The sequence below is a fragment of the Hetaerina americana genome, unplaced genomic scaffold (assembly GCF_022747635.1).
Source record: "Hetaerina americana unplaced genomic scaffold, ioHetAmer1.1.p SCAF_83, whole genome shotgun sequence".
NCBI lineage: Eukaryota > Metazoa > Arthropoda > Insecta > Odonata > Calopterygidae > Hetaerina > Hetaerina americana.
In genome coordinates, this window is record NW_027287461.1 from 1,471,096 (window position 1) to 1,493,056 (window position 21,961).

The 21,961-nt window shown below is 35.4% G+C and overlaps 2 protein-coding genes across 2 annotated transcripts; one reads left to right on the plus strand and one right to left on the minus strand.

The window, feature by feature from the left end:
- The first annotated feature begins 94 nt into the window (after nt 1–94).
- san (Probable N-acetyltransferase san) lies at nt 95–4,936 on the plus strand. Its single transcript, XM_071597261.1, has 4 exons — nt 95–321; nt 432–568; nt 642–828; nt 4,505–4,936. The coding sequence occupies exons 1-4, from the start codon at nt 314–316 to the stop codon at nt 4,692–4,694; spliced, it is 522 nt and encodes a 173-aa protein (XP_071453362.1). The 5' UTR covers nt 95–313; the 3' UTR covers nt 4,695–4,936.
- A 10,383-nt stretch (nt 4,937–15,319) lies between these two features.
- LOC139698351 (E3 ubiquitin-protein ligase UHRF1-like) lies at nt 15,320–21,726 on the minus strand. Its single transcript, XM_071597269.1, has 7 exons — nt 21,562–21,726; nt 21,368–21,487; nt 21,144–21,294; nt 20,723–20,934; nt 17,449–17,602; nt 16,751–16,890; nt 15,320–15,793 (listed from the first exon to the last, which is right to left on the minus strand). The coding sequence occupies exons 1-7, from the start codon at nt 21,649–21,651 to the stop codon at nt 15,320–15,322; spliced, it is 1,341 nt and encodes a 446-aa protein (XP_071453370.1). The 5' UTR covers nt 21,652–21,726.
- Between the last annotated feature and the right edge of the window lie 235 nt (nt 21,727–21,961).

A 21,961-nucleotide genomic window follows, 5' to 3' on the forward strand; every position in this document is an offset into this window, starting at 1 on the left:
ATTCCCGCATTACTTCTTTTTAATATCTTTTAATCATTCCATTAAAATTCAGGATACAAATCGTTCTTCTGTTTCCTTCATACTATTGAAGTTAGAGATGTCGCCGTCTTGTGGCGCTGTTGTAAATTAAATGGTGAATTGCAGAGAATCAGTAGTTATTTTCTGTGGCTCTTCTGTGGTGCAGGCATGTTCCTTCAATGATACAACTTTGTAGTAACTCCAAGTAAATTGGAAGGCTCACTAGTAGCCAGTCATACAGTCGCTATCAAAGGCTGATACCTTAATCGAACGTGTATTTTATTATATCTTCGTCATGACAAGGTGCGTTAAAGGGCGGTAAAATTATTCGTAATTCATGGTTGGTGTTGTGTTCTTATAATCCTTCTTGCATTGTCAGATTTTAATTTCAAGAAATTTCACATTTTGCATAGGTCAAAAATTGAACTAGGAGACGTAACTCCTCATAACATAAAACAGCTCAAGCGATTAAATCAAGTAGTTTTTCCTGTGTCTTATAATGATAAGTTTTACAAAGATGTGTTAGAAGCTGGAGAGCTCGCGAAATTAGGTCAGTATGAGCTATTAATTTGCGGTTTTTTTGTCGTTGAATTTGCATTTTGATGTTATTGTTTTGTTTCCAGCTTACTATAATGATATAGTGGTCGGTGCAGTGTGCTGTAGGATTGATACTTCGGAAAACTCTAGACGTTTGTATATAATGACATTAGGCTGCCTGTATCCTTATCGGAGACTCGGGATTGGCACAAAAATGGTGCAACATGTTCTCAGTTATGTCCAAAAAGATGGGAACTTCGATAGTATATTTTTGTAAGTATGCCATCCAATCGAATCATATTTGCCCAGATCTTGTGTTGAAGGTATCGCATTCACTTGAAATGCCTTCAGTTTTATAAACCATTACCAATTGCTTATGAGTTCATATAGTGTTAAATGTAATGCATCTAGAATTGCTTGTATAATATAAGCGGTGGATTTTTTAAATGCCGCAGTATTATGCATAGTAATATAATGATTATTATTACCATATATTTTACACCTGGTCGTGGCGCAAGTTAAGCCTCGTAAGAACTCTTTTCTGTTTCTAAAATATATTCTGAAATACTTTGCTTGAAGTAGAGGAGCAGTGTTTACTCACTTTTACTATCTAAGGTTCATATATTCATGTGCACTTTTACTTTGACGAATGTTTTACTGCATTATTTGCAGTTTTAAAACAAATGATGGCTGTGTACGTTTGTGTTTGCAGGCTCCTAGTGTTTGGTACCAATATAAGTACCATAATATGCCAAATCATCCCCTAACTTGTATCACTTTATTTTTGTCATTATTAGGTCACTCCGAGAAAAATGTATTGATACAAGCTCGTATTTGGTCGATTAAATTTGCTCTTGTGTGTTGCTAAATATCAAAATGAAGACTTTGGTTTGTTGTGGAATCATTTTTTAACCAAAAAATAATGGAAATGGAAAATCTCAGGACCCTGGAGGGAGGAAATTTATTTTTTCCCCATACATCTTGGAAGTTCAATGTATAGCACCATCTCAGAAAAGGAGATTACTAAATCAGGTTTGCAAATTGCATTCATATTTTAGGGTACAGACCTCGAAATTGGTAGCATAAATGGAATTGTTTTAACATAAAGATAAGTACAAGGAGCGTCCATTGTTATTTGATTAGAGTTCACATTTGAGGTACTGCAAGTGGGTATTGTTGTCATATTTCTGGCCATTTACACCATTGAAAGGTGTCTGGTTAGAGTTTATGAACCGAAAAGAGTAGAGGTAAATCATTGGTAGAAGTAGTCTGTTTTTAGAGACAGGTCACCGAACCACTATTATCAAATTGAAGGTATGATTTAACTGACGAGGAATGGTACAAGTCTCTCTGAACCGATTCTTCTGGTGTGTGAAATTCACACTTTCAGAATAAGGGTAGTTGGCCCATGGTGCCTGCAAGTTCTGGTATCCAGAAGTTCACCGGCAAGATGATTTTTCATGAACTCCCGTTACAATTAAGCATTTTGGAACAATGTTGCTGTTAAACAAAAGTAGGGTTTCTGTTTAATTGAAATAACAATCCACTGATTCTGAATTAATGCAGAACTGTCATCCTTTCATTAGCAGTATGCTAAAGCTGTCAGCACATCTGTTCCCCTTCCCTCTTGACCCTTAAACTTTGTTGGCTCATTCCCATTAAGACATTAGAGACTGCAAGCAAAACATCCTCATTCTTAAACAGTTTTTAGTGTCATTTTGTTGTAATTCTAGCCTTAATGAAAAACCAATTTCAACTTTAAGGATCAGAAAAAATTTCATGGTCATCCAACTTAACTCCTATTGTCATTGTCATCATAGGTTTTTATAATCAGGCAATGGGGTTTGTGGAAGCTATGATGAAATCTGCTGTTCTCCCATTGTTCCTGTAGTGCTACCTTCTTCCATCATCTGCTTCTAATAGTTTGTCCCTGGCCCTCCTCTGTAATTCTTTTGACTTCCTTCAATTTATGTCTTCAGTAAGCCACCATAGCTCAACTGATTGCTGTTTAGTGATGAGCTTATTAGTTAAATTTTATTCTTGGTTAAAATCTAGTGAAGACCTCCTTATGGGAACATGGGGCTGAATTCATACACTATGAATTAATGTCTGTGCATAATGATTTTGCCTGTCTCTAGTTGAAGTTGAAGACAAGGAACTAATATGAGCAATGAAATTATATGCGGGTTGAATTTCCCCCTGGATCAGTGTTGCAGTTTGAACCCAGCAATAGGCTTTTTCATAAGGTTTAAGTGTTCTCCTATGGCGGAGAACAATAAAAGTCCCAAAATGTACCAAATCATCTCCTAACTTCTCCAATTTTGTCATTGTTAGATTGCAATGTTTCTCTGGTTTGTAGTCATCAATATAATGCCAAGTTGGTTAACTATTTCTGAATGACATTTATGGATGTTGAATGCTTCTCGTAATTTATTTTAATGCTGCTCCTTGATTTGGTTAACTGTCTGTCCCAGTAATGTAAAACTCAAAAAATTTTATAAGCATAATTTACACCATTGTATTCCTTGTACAGATTTAATTAATCTATAGATTTAATTAATCTCATGATGCAATCATGTCCACTCTTGAGCTTTCCCTTTGTCCACCTACAGAATAATTCCACTAAAAAATTCCTCCATCATCCAATCTCCTTCCGTACTTCTTCTGTTCCATCTGTACCCACCCTGTAATTTACAACCCCTACTACCTTAAATGAATCTTCATACTCCCAGTGATATTTGTTCTATTGGTTTATTAAATTATTCAGCTCACTTTCCTCTGTCTGGGTCTTAGTTGATCCCTCAACTCCCACCACTCTTTCGCTAGTCTTATCAAAAGACCTCTTAGTGATATGTATTGTCTCATTGTTAGGCATTTTTTTTGCTATCATTGTGCAATCTCTTTGTGTTTTTTTCACTAAATCTTTATATTTGCTATCCCATAATTGTAAGGTGTAAAATACTAAATTATAATCTAAATCCGTTGCTCCTTCAAAGTCATGAATTGATGATGTTCTTAATTATATAGTACTACTACATACTTGACAACTATGATATATGCCTAAGGATGAAATATTATTTCATCCTTAGGCATACACATATAAGATATGCTCATAGAGCACAGCACTCTAATATTTAAAAAATTGGTTACCATCATCATGGGTTATGAATCCAAGGATGGAGTCATAGCAGCTCTCCAAACTATCCTGCTCTTTGCATCAATCTCTTACCCCCTTTATTTCCCTGCACTGCCACTTTCTATTACCTGCTTCTCATAGTTCATTCTTGGTCTTCCGTAGGAAGTATCCCCTTCTATTTCGTTTAGTTATGTAAGCTTTTCTTTAGTAAGTTGTCATCCCTCAGGATGTCCAATCATTTTTCTTTTGTAAGTGTATAACTTATGTAGTCAAGATAAAAAAAATCAATGATTTTCTAATATTTGAAAAATATCTAAATATAAGGTTGTTGCAACTTGATATGCTTATGATCAACATGTGAGAAAAAGTGGCTCTCCTTGGATGTGATGTTCTCCGAAGGATAATGTTTGTGGTAATTGAGACTGTTCTGCATATCTGCATAGTCTGTGGGGCCAAATATGTACTCTTAATTATGGAAGATGAGAGGGGATGGTGCCACCATGTGAGAATACTTGATTTTGAGTTTCTTGTTTCATACTAGCCCTGCATAGAACCAAACCATTGCTTTAGTTGTGCCTGGCGTATCAAGTCTGCCTAACTACAGATTTAGTGAATTTCTTCTCAAGGACAGTCTTAAGATCTGTGTAAACTTGTGCATATCATTCTCATGGCACTTTAATATTGTTTTAAGTCATTTAGTCATTGAAAATTGTTTGCCATGAATTATATTTCAATTTAATGAGGATTATGTAGGTTGTAAGTTGAAAGAATTTTGGAAATCCTGTATTATAAGTGCAACTCATCCTTTTACAGGCATGTGCAGGTCAGCAATGAAGGAGCAATAGATTTTTATAAAAAATTTGGTTTTGAAATAGTTGAAACAAAAGAGCATTACTATAAGAGGATTGAACCAGCTGATGCTCATGTTTTACAGAAAACTCTACGTGTTAAAATGACCAATGGAGATATTAAAGATGATGACAAAAGTGAAAACGACAAATAATTCGTGTAATTAATGTTGTGGAAATGTTAACAATTTTATCATTTTTATCTTTATTGTTTGGGATTGAAGCTGAGGTACAAGTAATAATTTTCCCCTGTGAATAAAATCTAAATTATTCCCTTTCTCCATTTGCATGATTTTGGTGAATGTCATACATTTGCTTTAAAGTCAATTACTCATGAAGAAGATCCACATTTTAACTTCATTGTATTATTGGTTGTAAAATAAATAATTTGAATTTATTTCCTTGTCAACATATTATTTATTGTTGGAATTTAGAAGCAATTAAATTAGTTTTGTCTGAATTAGAAGGCACAGAAGTGTGAATGTGTGACTGTCATGGCTAAGGAAATAAGATAATTCAAAGAAAAGTTTGTTTGGGTGGCAATGCAGCAAGTTTAAGACATCTTTCCTATGATGGGTAGAGTTATTAGAGAATGTCAAAATGGTTCACTTCTCAATACATACATGGATTCACTTGTAAAATGAGTTGGACACATGTATTTTTAAGTCTGATTAATGTTACAGCTGTATTTAAAATTTGCTCTTTGAACAATAAAGAAAGCGTTTATCAGCCCTGGCTTTTTACTTAAGGTGGAGACACTAGGTGAGTAAAGGTAGTAAGGACAGCCAGACCATTGATAGAAAAGGCATTCAAGTAGGGGGCTGGCAAAAGGCAATTTCAACTTTAGCATTAAACTTAAGTCACATTCTTGGATTTAAAGAAAGAAAGTAACTAAATGTAGGATAAGGATCATCATTACTTGTTACTATATGAATGGGCCAATGAGGCTGCTAGCTGGTTAATAAATTGTCCTAATGATATATATCATGGAATGATGCTGTCCTGGGGGAAAGTAATCATGTGCAGACCCCTCCTTCATATGTTTACTGCGATCTTGACGTTTATGTTAAAAATAGTAAATCCATTTGTCCCAAATATCATATGGGTGGAACAAAATATAAGATTTTTCAGTGTATAAATATTAACCCTCATGAATGAATTTACACAAGTCTTGACTGTTTTTGATTAAAAATCATTTACATCAAAATAACACTGATATAAAAAATTCCAAGCATTGACAGTCAACAAGTCTATTGATACATCATTTATTCCTGCTGCTTTACCATTCTTCATATTCTTTACAGCAGTTAATACCTCTTCAACCAAGATATTCTCTCCCATTTTACCCTCTTCTTTATTTCTGAATCTTCAGAGTACTGGTTATATAAATTCCATATAATCACTAGTACTTATTCAGTTTTTTTTACTGTGGAGGTGCAGTCGCCTAATGAATCCTAAGTCACCAAAACAAGTTTTGGGACCTCACTGGGTAGTGATTTGCAATTTCATGATACATAGAACTAATTATATATGTATGTGCACAGTATATAAAAATTTTTTTAAGTGTTTTGATTCATATTATTATCTATTTGAATAATGTCAAATAGATTAGATGCACCTTGTTTGGTAGATGAACAGTAATACAGGAGGAATGTACAATAGAGATTCTGGTGTGATGTGGTGGAGCTACACCATACTAACAGAAATCGAGAAAATCACTTGCTAAAGAGGAATACTGCAAGTGTTTTTTTCTGTTGTATGAGGGATGAATTGTAAAATGTTAGAAAAGAAATCGGTGGAGAGCTTGACCCATTAGGTAGCATGAATATGAGGGTTATTAGACAACCTACAGGTTTGCCTTGGGATTGATAAGATGGAACGACTTGGAGAAACCCAAATGTGGCATTAGTGCATACTTGGTTTTGATGTTTCATTCCTGCTCAAGTGCAAATTTGAGGAATGGGAAATAAAAACATGCAAAACCCTCCAAAGGGGCTTATCCTATTATTTTTCCTATTCCGATGCCTTACAGTTGCATGAAGTTCAGTCTTGCTGTTGCTTTTCAAGTTTTCTAGAGTATTTTATATTTTTACAATGATATTTTGAACTAAATGCATGTACACTCTGTAACTAGTATGAGAACAAAAATACTTTCAAATCTAATGTATTCATTCAAAGATATTTATTTACCTATATTTTGATATCATGCATTACTGAAGTTGTGAGTTGGAATTATTTGGAGGAGGTTTTGGTGCCGGCCTGAAATTAAAATTTTGAGGTGGAGAGAGGCTGAATACCCTATTGAGGCTAGGGTGCGCATCTGTTTTAGCAACAGCTCCAATTCAGTGTTCTCATTTATCTTCTTTCCAGGCAACAAAAGATTAAGTCAACCATGTGTAGTTACTTTCTTGATATCGCTTCCATTAATACTCTCAATGAGAGTTATCCTTTCCCCATTTCTATGACAAAAGTACTGGTGGAGAAACAATGGTGAAGTTCAAAGCTTGTTGGCATGGGGCACAAACAACATACAGGACATGAACTCTTCAGTGTTTCTTGGGTTTTCACTGTGATTGTTGCGATGGACTGACAACAATTTCATGATGAATTCCAGTTTGCATCCTTGGGTCAAAGATGCCCTGAAACTCTTGTCAGTCAAAGTTACCATGCACGGTGACTACCCAAGAAAAATGCAGAGTTCATCAAATCCATGCCCTGGACGACACCGGATGAAAAACATACAGTACATACTTGTATTGGGATGAACAATTACTCAAAATGCTTCATCCCTCAATGAATTAATGTGCAAAGTTATGAAATTCATATGACTAATTTTAGCAATCCATTATTCAATGTATTGCTTCAGCATTAGTGTTTTCAAAGATGGGAAATAGCAGGCCAAAGGAAGCAAGGAGTCGGCATCAACTTAGCTCTCTTTCTTGGGAAAACTAATCTGAAATATAAAGCAGGCGTTTAGTGAACACTCTAGCTGTCAACACAATTTAACATTTGCAGTATAATTTCCACCAATTCCTCTGCAACTTGGATGAGTAAGTGGTTGAGCAACCTACCACATCACAACCATCATGCTACCAATATGAAAATCTGTGTCAAGGGTGTTTTCACAAATAGTATAAGTAACATATATACAGGGTGTGGTGCACAAACCCTGACAAATTTAAGTTGAATTTCCCGCCATATCCTAGTTCTACTGGAGGTAGCGATTGGCGTTCTTGGAAGCTATAGGCATCTAGTAAACAGTTATAACCTCAAATTTGCCAAGATGTTATGTACAAATTCGGAGTACAATCAAAGAGTCACTATTATTGAAAGTGTTCATTTTGGGCATTATAAGTATAATGCTTCGAAGAAGTCTGGGGAAGGTTTTGCTAAACCTGTGGAGAAACACATGTTTGTCTTGATTTAAGCGCTGCACCCTGTGTATGTTGATTGAAACTTCTTCTCCAAGCAGAATTCATGTAGTCAGCTTCTCTAAATTGCACTCCAATTTAATAATCTGATAAATAATGTCATGGATGGAATTAAAGAATAAAAAATTGCATGTACGTTGAAACTTGAAAATAAAAGTGTTGAGAGAAATATATCACCACTTGAGTGCTAGAAGGACATGTTAGCTATAAGAGATAAGGCCCAGATAAGAGATAAATGAGAAATGTCTGATTGGCAATTAAGTAAGTCATAGCTATATAGCAATAACTACAAAAAAGTAAGTTAAATAACTAGATTGCCACTTTTGTGGTAATTATAATTAATTAATGATTACTATTAATTCGTGGTCTATCAATTAAGGTAGGTTTTGGATGGATGCAGACTTAATGTGCTTACACTTCTAAGGCATGCCTTAGAAGAACCTGACACCCCACACCATAATAATAAACCAATTCTGCACATAGTATTCCCTTCTTCATTCCATTCTATCCTTTTCCTACCACTACCTTGCTTACCTAAATCTTCTCCTCTAACAGTCCTCAGTACTTCATTGTCAAACAAAATTCTTTGCAAATAGCTTTCCTGCATTCTTTGAAATTTGTCCTAGAACTCTCTCTTATCTATTACCATGTCTAGAAATTTGTTGGTTTTCCTTTTCATCCATTTTACTTTCCCATACCCACTTCTCCAAAGCCTATCATCTTGATTCAATGACCCAAGTTTTTGAACCATAACAAGACTGCACTCCATACCAAAACTTTATCTAATATTTTCTTAATATCCTTATTTATCATATCTATCATCCATTTTCTCCTTCTTGTGAAAGCTTCTTTGCTTAGTGCAATTCTTCTTCTCATATCCCTAATACGTTGATCATCTTTGTCCAAAATATTTCTAAGATAGATACACTGTTCTACCAGCTCTATTTTTTGCCCTCCAATTTTACACTTTTTACTTAGCATTCTTACATCTTGAAAATCGAATAGCCTTTGTTTTATTTAAATTTATCATAATCCCATACCAATTACATAGATTTTCTAATGCCCTCATCAGGGAATGTACCTCTTGGATAACTAAAGCTTAATCACCCACAAGCTCACTTCCTCCACAAACATTGAAAAGTATGGGTAATAATGGACTCCTATCTTATGCTTCTTCCTAACACTGCCTGACTTTCCATTCATCACACACCTGAGCAGCATCCACACATCTGAGCACCCTGAGCTAATTACAGGCTACAGATAAATCACCTATCCCTCCTATCTACTTCATATTCTGTAATGCATTCATTAATTCTATTTGATTGAATGTCATCTCAAAATCTTCTCAACAAACAAATGCATCCTGATAGTACTCTGCATTCCTTTTTATCAGAGATCTCATTACTGCTATGGCATCAGGTGTATCTTTCCCCTTGCTGAGCCCAAACTTATCATCCCCTGGTTTATCATTTGCTCTTCTCTCCATCCTTTCATTGATGATCTTAGTAACTCTTTTGCTGCATGTGAAATCAAACTTTCTGTTCTTCATTCCTCATATCCAGTTGCTTCTCCCTTTTTTGGGATTGGAACTAAAACTTATTTTATTAAATCTTCCAGGTGAAGTCCTCCTTCCTGTCTATTGGCCCATATAAACTCTTCCTTCCACATTTCCCTGAACTTTCTTGTGGGAATGTTATTCCTAAGGCCTTTGATTTCAATTCCCTTTCCATCTCACAATCAAGTATCCTCCATCCATGTCATATTTTGTCTTAACTTGCAGACCTCTTCTCTTTACCATATAGATCTCCTTATGTATTCTTTCTGTCTCTCTTAAATCTGTCCAGGTGAAATTACTGATTTTCTTACCATATTTGTTAGTATGAACAGATCATACCTTTTCCTTTCCTAAGAGAGCTTTCCTCTTTCTGTAAAATGCACAGATTCCATCCGTCTTTTGTTAATTCTCCCTGTCCTCAAGACTGCATCCTTCTTTTGTAAACTCTCCATATTCTCAGACTGCATCCTCTACCACACTTCTTTGTCCTATAGTTTCCTCCTGCCTGCTTATTACATGTATTTATCTTTTTTTATTTCCTCATTCTGTTTAGTTCTTCCAGTTAATTCTCTTCTATCTTTCTAATTGCCCATAATTCATGTTTATGTTGTCCTTTTAAATATTCCTACTGCTTTGTATGAGGCTTTCCATGTTTTTTAAATATGTTTCCCTTTTTGTTCTATTGTACCTGCCCTCACTCATAACTTTGTCTATGGACTCCTGGCACTACTTACTTTTCATTCCAGTTAACAATTTTACATTTCTTCAACTGCCTTCCCTTTTTTATCCTTTTGAAATTGACATTATTACTAAATTAAGATCTGAATCTGCTCCCAGGAATCTATGAATTGATAATGCTTTTTATAAATCTGTGCTGGTGGGAGCAGTGCTGATTGCTCCTTGTTGAATTATCCATTTTGAAAAAATTGAAGGGCAGGAACCAGACAAGAGGTATTCTGCAGTATCCATTCCTGAGTGATGTGACTGCCGAGGCATCTGACCCCAGCAAGGAGGCTATTTCTGTTATTTTGTCAACTTAGAAATATTATTGAGAAAGGAAATGGGAAACCAACTTAATTATCAATCCCAAGAATTGATGATGAAACCTAATGTGAAAATGAGTCTTGGCATATAAGTGACGAAGGCCCATTGGGCTGAGTGTCATGGCTGACTGTGGGGGAAGCTAGGTCTTCATGGCCATCATCACATAAAACCCTTGCATAACATAGTAATGACAGTAGAGAGGAGACAAGAGGGTCACCTTGAAAATAGGGACTTGGAAGGCTAGCACAATGCTGAGAACAGGAAAGTTAGAAAATATCAAACAAGAGGGGGTATATAGAATTGTTAGACCTATGTGAGGGGAGATAGAGAAGTGGCAGGCATTTTCAGGATGATTGGATACACAGTAATATTTAGTGGAGGTAAGGAGAGACAATATCTCGTAACCTTAGTAAATGAATTGGAAACTGGGGATGGATAGTGAACGTGGAACAAGTAAATGATAATATTTTTAGTAGAAATGAAAGCAGACCTGGACAATATATTGGTAATCCAGGTACACATGCTGCCAAGCAATTTTAGGGAGGGAGGAATAAATAGTATATACAATCAGGTAAATTGATAGTGAATAAACCTGGAAAAAAACAGGGACAGTAATGTGGTGGTAGGTAAAGGCGGAGATATCAGTACTATACAATGTTAAGGCATAGATTTGGGATATTGTGATCAACTCACAGTTTCCCAGGTGTAGACGAAAATTAATTCAGTGATCATGAAGAATAATGTTATTCAAGGGGATAAGGAAAGAAAGAGGTATAAGAAATTGAAATGCAGAAGGTTTGACTGGGGTGAAAAGGAAGAAGTACTAGGAAGCAATTAATAAAATTCTGATCAAGGATAGGGGGGCAGATGCTATAGAAGAAAATTGAAAATATCCAAAGAAGGGATGTAAGGAAGAGGCAAGGGAATGGAAGAATGCAAACAAATTATTAAAGAGAAAAAGTAAGGCAAAGCAAAAAGGCAAGATACTGACTGGGGAAACGAAACATGGTAGAAAGAGCAGTATGAGGAAATTGAGAGTTTACAGAACCAGGGTGAAATAGGGCACTATTCATGAAAGTAAAGGTATTCAGGATGTAAGAAATTCCATTTTCACTATTGGAGAAACAAAGGGTAAATGGCTAAGCAAAGAAGAGATTCTGACAAGACATAAAAATAATAGATCAGGTAGTTTGGACATAGAGAGATAATATGTAGATAATGTTAGCTCAGGACCAGGAATACATGAGAGCGAAAAAAGGTATTACAGGAAATTAAATCCAAGAAAGCTGTGGGAATACACCTAGGGAACTACACAAGAATTTAGGAAAACTTGGAACACTATTTATAGGCTCATTTGGAGCATTTATAAGGGGGCAATTTGGCCAAAAGACCGTGTAGAAACTAATCTCAAAAAAAAAGGAAAAGTAGTAGTATGTAAGGACTTAAAGTCTGATTTCACACGTGTCAAAGGAATTTCTTAGGACCATCAAAAAAAGGATAGAGAAGATCACAAATGAGTACACACATTAGAGAGGATCATTTTGGATCTAGAATTAGGACCCATAGCAATAATGTGGTCACTAGTAGGAAGGGACATAGAGTAAAATCAGGACAATCTGTATAGTTTATTTCAGAAGAGATTCAACAGAGGAAACTGAAGAATTAATGACCATTTTGCAGAGGATCGGAGTAGACTGGAGAGAGGAGGAAAATCTTCATACCTCAGACTTGGAGAGTGAATTGAGAGTCAGGATATGTTAATAATGCAGGGGAGTGAGATATTGATGTCCATCATCAGCTGCTCTTTTAAAGACAAAATGGCAAGGGAGGCATCGGAAGGGTTGGAGTTTAAGTTGGTGGGAAACTTTACAAATCCTTTAATAGGATGATTAAGTAAGGCAATCAGCTAAAGGGTTACAATCATTACTTAGTGCATTTCAGAATTAGTGTGCCAGATATTGGATGTATGAATTATTGGAAAACAAAGGCAATGAGATTCTCAAGAAATAGGAAGGCTAAGATAAACATTTAAGTAGGGGAATATTAGCTAGAATAGGTACAACAGTTAGGCTATCAGGGAATAGAAGGATTCTGCATTCTCGGGTTTCACTGTGTTGTTGTTTAATGCTGACAACAGTTTTGCCAAAGTTGCATTTAGCATCTTCGACCTGAAGATGCTGAATGCAACTTTGGCAAAACTGTTGTCAGCATTAAACAACAACACGGTGAAACCCGAGAATGCAGAATCCTTCAAACCACCACCGCAAAAACCTTAGCCATATACTATCGGGGAGTTAAGTATAAAAAAAGCCATATACTATCGGGGAGTTGTTTTGGATGAGGATGGACTGTGTTGGAACATTAAAAGAATTGAATTGCGCAAATAAGCATACACAAAGAGGGGGGAATTGATGGAAGGCACCTTAAGAAAAGATATAAAGAAAAGACTAGCAAAAAAATTAATATGGAGCATAGCTTTGTATCATTCAGAAACCTAGTTGCTGAGGCAGGAGGATTAGCATAGGTTTTTGAGACAATAGGAATAAAATATTGAGGCTTTTGAGATGTGCACATGAAGAAAGGAAAGCATAAGATGAAGTTCTAGGCATGGTAGAGGATGAAAGGTAGAATATTTGTGTAATGTCAATTATAACTTAGGAGTACAGTAGTGTTTAGTGCTAGAGTCCATCAAGAGCCTACCATATGCTGGTCAACTACTACTAATGATTATTGGATGAATGGTTACTGGAAAATATTTTACTCCCTTGGAATTTGATTGCATTAGTAACATTTGATTAACTAACATTTTTAATGGGTAAGTTATGATGAATAATTAATAATACTTTTTCAAGACTTCACGATTAGACTTTTAACTCTTTTGTTAAGTCCGCCTGACCTTGATGTTATTGAACCATGTTAAGCTGAATAAAACATATTCCCAGAAAGAGGCAAACATAGAGAAATGGACACTAAGGATTCATCACACCATCATGAGAAATTCACAAAAACTCAATCTAGTGATGGGGTTTCATTTAAGTTGGAGGAGAAATTAGAATTCAGAAGACATCATAAAGTTGAATATTAATATAATATCCTACGCAATAAATTGGAGAGAATATACCCTGCAATTCAAATCTGACCTTTCATAAGGAGGTAGGTATTCAGCACCTGAAAATAAATGTTCATATTCAGGGATGATTTATATCTTAGGCCCTAGATCTAAAAGATGGAACTCACCAAGCATTTGATTCCACTAAATGAACTGCATTTCAGAAATGTCTAAACAAGGAATTGTAAATTCCCACACGTAGGAAAGACTGAGATTTTCTACTGCTGGCTATGTGCAATTAATGAGGCTATTACTGTGACATTAGACAAACACTAATGCCTGCTATGGGATGATTTCACCATATTGTTTAAAAGAGAGCCAAAGATATCTTAAAAGATACATTAATACCACACTACACCATTGAAGGCTTTGTAGGATAGTCTTAGCAGTCTAAGTTAGATCCTGAATCCGAAAATGTGGCCTTCCATGCAACAAATGACTACTACTGTGTTATATTGAGGTGAATTCTGTCATTGCTAATTACATATATATGTACAGTTATAAAACTCATCAGATTACAAAATTTGCTAATTTCTATATTTCTGAATCATTTACGAATGTTTATTTTTAAGTTTACAATTTATACTTAATTATTACAATGAACAAATTAAAAAATAATTCATTCTTTATTTACACTTAAGCAGGCAATCTTTTCATCAGAAAATAGTTTTCTATGTGATGTAATGCATTCTTACTTTACATACAGCTATTATTTTTATTGATGAAATATAAAAATTGCATCAGAGTGGAACTTTATCACCTTTCACACAACATGTTCTTTAAATTTACAGTTTTCTTCCAGGTTTTCCACTTTAATCATAAATAGCAGACTCAAGCACTATAAGAGTAATTTAATCATCATACTAGGTATCGAATTATGAACATAATTTTTCAAGTAATCATTATTTAACTGACTGCACAGTAATTACCACTGTCATGACTACTGAGCAATCAAAATATTCATAACTGTGGTTTTAAGGGTTGATATATGCAAGCTCTAATTTGTATTATTGGCATTTTTCATTTTGAGTATAATTTTTGAGATTGATAAAACTTAGAATCCCATAGTTGACATCCTATACCACAAGCTGCTCAGGATAATAGCATGCAGTTAGTTATTATGTTAACCATCCACTTAAAAGTTTAAGTCTTAGATATACAGCTACATAATGTTGCACACTCTCTCCAATGTAAATTCAGATTTTAATTATGGATGAAAAACTCATCACTAATCAATTTAAAAAATGTTCTCTTATAATAACTACCAAGGAAACAATCAAGGATGTCAACTGAATTCACCACGTCCTAAGGTTACAAAAACTGCTCCAAAATACCATTTCAGGTTACACAGCACCCTAAAATTAAGCATTTAAGGCATTGGAAGAACCAATACCTATCAAATAGGCATCAATAAATAAAGAATATGAAAATGAATCTTTTACACATACTTATAGCAAAAATAATTTTATAGTTAGAAAAATAAAACTATTGCATTATTACAAATATTAATCCAAAAACTAAACATATTTATCCTGCAAGTTTTCAATTTAGAGATGGCTGGTTGATAGATGATATCACCTTACAAAGGACATATTAAGCATATATAATATGCGTCATTTTTTGAAAACCAAATATATTAGGCTAAGACTTGGATGATCTGACCACCCGCCTAGGCACCTGTCTTTTTCTACGATTTTTTGATAATTCCTCATCAAAGGAACCAATGTCGTTTACGTCATCATCTTCATCACCTATTATTTCAATGTTTTTATTCACCAACACTGGGGATGTGGCAATATCGAATGCTTTCTCTTCTATAAATGATAATGCTTCCTCAAATACTTTAATGACATCGTCACTGTGTAGCGAGGCATCCTCAAAACCCAAAAACCTTCCTTTGTCAAACATAGGCAAGGACTCTTCAATTTCGATATAAGTCACTTGGTCAATGACATCCTTGCATTCACCTTCTCCTTCAACGTCAGTGGTTGTCTTGTTCAGACCACTTTCCGAATCTTCTCCTTCTGAATTTTCATCAGCAGAAAATGAGAGAGAGCTTGTTCTCCTGGTAGATCTCTGTCTTTTAGGCCTACCATGACTCAGAACTTCTTTTGTCTGTGGAAAAATAATATACATAAAATTTAACTTCCATCACCTGATAGTTCAACAAATTCAAGATGGTGGTGCTAAATTGGGCCTAATGTATGTACCATGCACGGTAAAACCTCATCATTTTCAAATCAAAGGGGACAAATAACAAGGCTATAAAACTATGAATTTGGTTTTAATTAATTTTAGAAAATTTAAAAAAATATCTACATCCCTGAACTTGGATAGCAAAAGAGAACTGTGCCAATCTATCAGGCTAACTCACATAGTTATTTGATTAGACAGCAATTCCTTTTTTTTCCCCATCACATTTGGAAGAAAGTATTTTAATGAAATAGCCTGATTATTGTGGAAATGAATACCTAAATATAATTGAGAATCTGACGGCTCTTCGCTGACTGAGCTCAAACACGCTTTGCCTACTTTCCTTGAAAAAGCTTAATGTATTGATTTGGTTCTTAAGCCAGAGGAGGTAGCCACTCACCAAGGAATGCCCAATATTTTTCATAATTCAAATGATCTGAACCTCAGAAGGACCTTTCGAAGATCCCGTGTACCGTGTATTCATAAAATAACATACATATTAACTACATAAAATACTTAGTAATGCTATAATTATCTGAAGCATATAGGAATTAGCTAACAAGTAATTACAAATATTACTTGTATTTAGTCATCATCAATAACAATTAAAACTTGATATAATGAGTGAATTTTTTAGAGACTGGGAGAGGTCTCTTTATATTGAGATTCCATTGCATATATACACATATGAGACAATGACTATACTTTCCTGAAGAGCACAGGAATCATTTAATAAATGATTACAGAATTATCACCTGCAAGAACTTGATATATTGAGTGATTTTCAGGAACTGTGAGGTCTTGTTACAATGAAATTCCACTGTACATATGCATAAGAAATGCAACAACATAGTAGCAAATAACAACATATCTAATTACCTTGATAGAAGAAAAGAGCAATATACTCTCAATTGAATCAACTAAAGGCAGCTGATTTTCCAAACGAGTGAAGTGATATTTGTATATGAGAAAACCAGCATCTCCTGTTGCATGCCAAAACTTTGTAACCTTATATAAACCTAGAATGGAGAAAATGTATCACATTTTGTAAATCTTAAAGCTACAGAAACTAGTTAGTCGTGGTAATTATAGTAATAAGGCATGCTTGCAACAGTGTTACACAATTATCTAGATTAAACAGTCACCACGGCATTATTTTAATGATTTATGGGGATACTTAAAAAAAGCATTAATCTAGTGTACATGAGAAAATAACTCTGCCCTAGTTGAGTAGGTTTTACAAACAAGGATTTCACCACTTTTTGCCCTAAAAATTTCAACTTGAAGCTCCCACTCCACATCAATTGATGAATGTGTAAGCAGTGATAAAACATGCTTTAACTAGAGGAGTAGACTATACTTGATTACAGAGCAAAATTTTGGAATGATGAGCTAGTTAGCATTATTAAATTGAGGAATAGAAATCTCAAGATTTTCTGCAATTCCCAAGGATGAACAAATACTTAAAGAGAAATGTTACACCGCTGAAACCTGACTATAAAGAGGACAATGAAAAACTTCTGAAGCCCTAGTGGAGAGGTGACAATATTTAATTCTCAGGACAGACAAGTCATTACCATCATAGCGATATCCATCTGGAGGTGCAAAGCCACCTTTGACTTTGTAGCCACGAATTACTCTCACAGGACTGCCATTTTCAAAGCTCTTGTACAGTGCAAGGTTACCCTTGGTTAGTGTCTGGTCTTTTGACTGAGGGGCAGTTCTCAAATTCTGAAAGATTGAAATATTGAATCACAGCTACATGCTTAAAGCTCAACAAAATTAACATAGAAAAAGAAAGATTAAATAGGCAGTTTGTGAATGTTCATTATTTGTGAAGTGGGAAGAGACGAGTAGTGACATTTTATTTATTTTATTTTAAAAACTTTATTCACAAACAGCAGTAGCGCCATTTTACAGTGAAAAATATAACAAACATGAAAGAGGATAAAAGACAATAACAGCATAACAATAACAACGAGAACCAGGCATGGACCGGGGAAAATTTTAATTTACTGAAAGGTGGGATGAAAAAGCTTGGGTGGTGAAAATGTTGCATGATAAGTTAAAGGGGTCGACAGTATGAGGGAGTGAATTTAGAGGGGAGGAGAGGCGAAATAACAAGGAGCGCTTGGTGAGAGATATTCTAGGAATAGGCAGATGGAGTAGGGAGTGGGTGCGGGTGGATCGGGTTGGTATCCTGAAGTTGAAGAAAGATAGCAGTTCAGGGCAATCATGAGGGGAAAGTAGCAATCAAAAGGGGAAAAATTAATCAAGGGGCATCATTTGCTAATTTTCATGGGGCTCAGTTAAAAAATGCAAAAAGGAGTCAATTTGGCCATAAAAATTATCTAAAAACATTCATTCATTATTCGTTACACAAAAGACATATCATGCGAATATATTGAGAGAGAATATCTGCAATGAATGTTTAGGAGAGCGTTAATTGTATCACTGATATTAAAGAATGGCCTTAAAACCATAGGGACAACAATGGAAAACTTGAACTGTACTATTCTCTTAGTGGTGTATTTCATAATATGTAACATTATTTATTCCTTATACTTAACATTGAAAGTATGCGCATTCAATGCACAACTCAGTCAAAATAAGTTACCATGATCTCAGGTTGTTACACGAAGGATTGGCAAGTAGTAGCCCTCCACGCAAACTCACGTTTCTCTTCATTCCCTTAAAGCTTCTTGCACTGCATAGAATTTTCCATTACCTACTTCTCATAGTTCATCCTCAGCCTTCCTCTGTAGCTTTTTCCTTCACTTGTCTTACTCTTTAGTAAGCTTTTGTACCTTAAGATATGTTCAGTTAGTTTTCCTCTTCTTGTTGGGGTTTTCATTAGTGTCTCTCTTTGCCAACTCTTTGAAATACTTCTTCATTTGTTATTCTGTCTAATCATTACATTTTCAGCATTCTTTGGCAACACCACATTTCTATCACAGTGATGCTCCACACATTTCTGTAACTGATGACTTGGCCACTGTTATTGTTTAAAACATAAAAGCATATTGCCTCATAGTCACCACATGCCCTTACCCTCATCCCCGGATTAGAGTGCCTTCATTATTCAACTGCAGAAAGGTATTAACAGGCATCACATCATGAAAATTTCACGAGTGATGTCCAATGATTCATTCACCAGAGCATCAATTGCCTTAGATAAAGCTACATGATGTCTTTCTAGGATTGAACCTTTAATAGAAAATGTGTCTTTCATATAATCACTTCCTTATATCCATGCTGTTGGTAGTCATTTCACCAAATAAAAAAACCTTTGCCATTCCCATTCTGCTTACCATATTCTAGCTCCTAACATTTCTAGTGAGCTGCTTCCTAAATTGCAAAATTCTTCCACTAGTTCCAGCATGTATTTCCTGAGTCCTAGATTATATTCCTGACTTAAACTGCAGACCACTACCTTAGTTTTAATCTCATTTCTTTTGGTCACACTACTTTTTCATACCCTTCTCAACATTGGCTAGTCTCATTATAAGACCCCTTTTCTTCCCTACAATTATAGCTATGTCATCCTAAAATCACAGCATACTTACCTTACTCATTTCATTCATACATTGCCTCATATCTTTTCCCTGATAATGCATCAATTGCTGTCTAAATGAAAACATCTGTGTAATAATTAGTAATTTTCTTTTACTCCTTTATTTTTCCTTCTTCCCTGCTTTCACGACAAGTAACACCACTCCTGCTCTCTACATTGTATGTGTAAATCTCTTGAAGTTGCTAATTCCAATTTTGGATAAACTTTGTAGTTTCAGGCTGGACTCTATGGAACTTATCCATGGCATAAAGAAAAATACAGCTTAGTTAATTCTTATAACGTTGAGTTGAATTAACAAAGCTGTATTATTCTTTCCTTTAGGATAAGTAGCATCACATACCAGTTAACGCTGTCAAAGGCTTTCATTGGATCTAGGAATTCAATATAGGTGGTTAATCTTACAGTATCCTCACCTCTACAATAAGTATGAGAGAATAGCATCTCTGGTTCCTCTCCGTCTTCTAAGTCCAATTTAGCACTCACATAAACTTTTTCACTTTCCTCTCCATCCTTCCGTATATTATTCCTGCCAGAATCTTCAATGCATGCATCATTAGGCTGATTGTTCTGATGTTTTCACACTTTTTGGCCTTTTTTTGGTTTAGGGATGATTACATTCTGAAAGTCCATCAGTATTTCTCCTCTCATACATAGATCACATATTGGAGTATATTGCTGGCTCAGAATCTTTTTGCCTGAATTTTTGTCATTTATTTAAATTCAGCAAGAAAAAAAGGGTTGATGAGCTCCTCCTCTTCTGAATGGTAGTGTGATGGTTTCCAGGTTCCTTACACATCTCCTGTGCTGCAGTTATTAATATAATTTTTACCGTACCTACAGTGAAATCAGTGTCACTGTATTGACCAATCTGGCCTCCACCTTCAATTCTGTAAAGAAGGGTGGCTTCACCCTCTTCTAGGGTGGCTTATTGATTGGCATCTGTCACTTTTAAAGTCATGACACCATAATAATTGTAGATTTTTTGGCAATCTCGGAAATAATTCCTCCAGTACCACAGGTAATTGTCCACAAATACATATTTGTTTAGTACACTAGCTTATTTTGCAGCTAACCTTGGTCACTAAGTCTACCCACCAACCATAAGCTTAAAGACCATAACTTAAAGCCTAGTCAAGAGAAAATTAGCTAATCACTATAATAATCATTTACAGAGTAATATATTTAACATTGATGCCAAAGGCAAAAAATAACATTAGCACTTTAGAAAAATTGATAAATGTATGGGTATTTTGTATTGAACACATTTGTTGCCCTACCTTTGGCTTGTCCTTGGTACCTTTCAAGTCTCTACCTCCTTCTCCCGTGAATGTGAATTCATTACCTAAATCCCAGTCACCTTCATAGCCACCAGAGAGAGCTACAGAATAAGCTCCATCTGGCCCTGGATGGATTCCAGCTACAGTAGGGCGGTGAGCACCAGAAAATGAACATTCCATACGGGTCTTCCACCACTGACCAATGGCAACACCTTAATACATGAAACAAATTCAATAGTATCAGCCCATTTGAAAATCTCGTACTTCCGTACACAAGATTCACAACTTTACCAAAGAAAGTTCTTTCTTTGGTTCTCAAGAGAGAGTGGAAGTTGAAAATGCCTTGGTTAGAAAGATAGGGATTTATCTGTACCACACTCTTAAAACCAAAGGCAAGTATTGCATCTCATTTAATGCATACCTTCGATTGCTCCGTATTGATTCGGCTTTCTTGGAATGCCAAGGCGGCGTTCTATGTTCTCTAAAGGTTCTCTGTAGTAAATAGTTACTTTTTCTTCCCCTGGAGACTCCTGTTCATAATCCGGATCACTGTCCATATCATCAGCCATGTACTTAAAAATACAAAATAGATAATTTATGTATTCATTGGACTCTATTAGTAATAACCCGAAATAAAATACTCACTTTCGAACTTCTCCGTCGAACGGGTCGAATTCTCAACCAACTAGGCGAATCCATTATTTTTGTTGTCCTTTTCACTTTTGGTTTAACACTGCATAGTTCACCGACTGCATTCACCGATGCCTTGAATAATAAGATTCGTTGGATGTCGAGATACTACAGCTTATTTTTTTATGAATTGAAAGTAGTTTAATTACCTTAATATCAGGAGTGTGTGAGCTTAAAAAATTGAGTTTATTGATGATGTTTCCCCTTAAAACGCAGGAATACTCTTGCGGACTATCCATCTTATTGAGAAATTTGACAGCCTTTGTGAATTGTCAACTTTAAGCATCCAAGCTAGAAAAAATTAGGAAGACAACAGTAAGTGCCTACACAGCGCACTAAAACAGCGTATGTAAACAGCGCAATCAGCATGTTCAGCACTTTCCCGCGCTATCCTTCGTTGTATCTTCTCAAGACTGCCACCAGAGTCATCTGCTGTGCTGTTGAAGTTGGCTTAAATAATTTGGCGCCCGTGAAGTTGCCTGAGAGCCGTGTTACATTTTAAACTTTTGCTGAAAGTGAAGTCGTGCTTCGTTAAAACCTAGAAATATT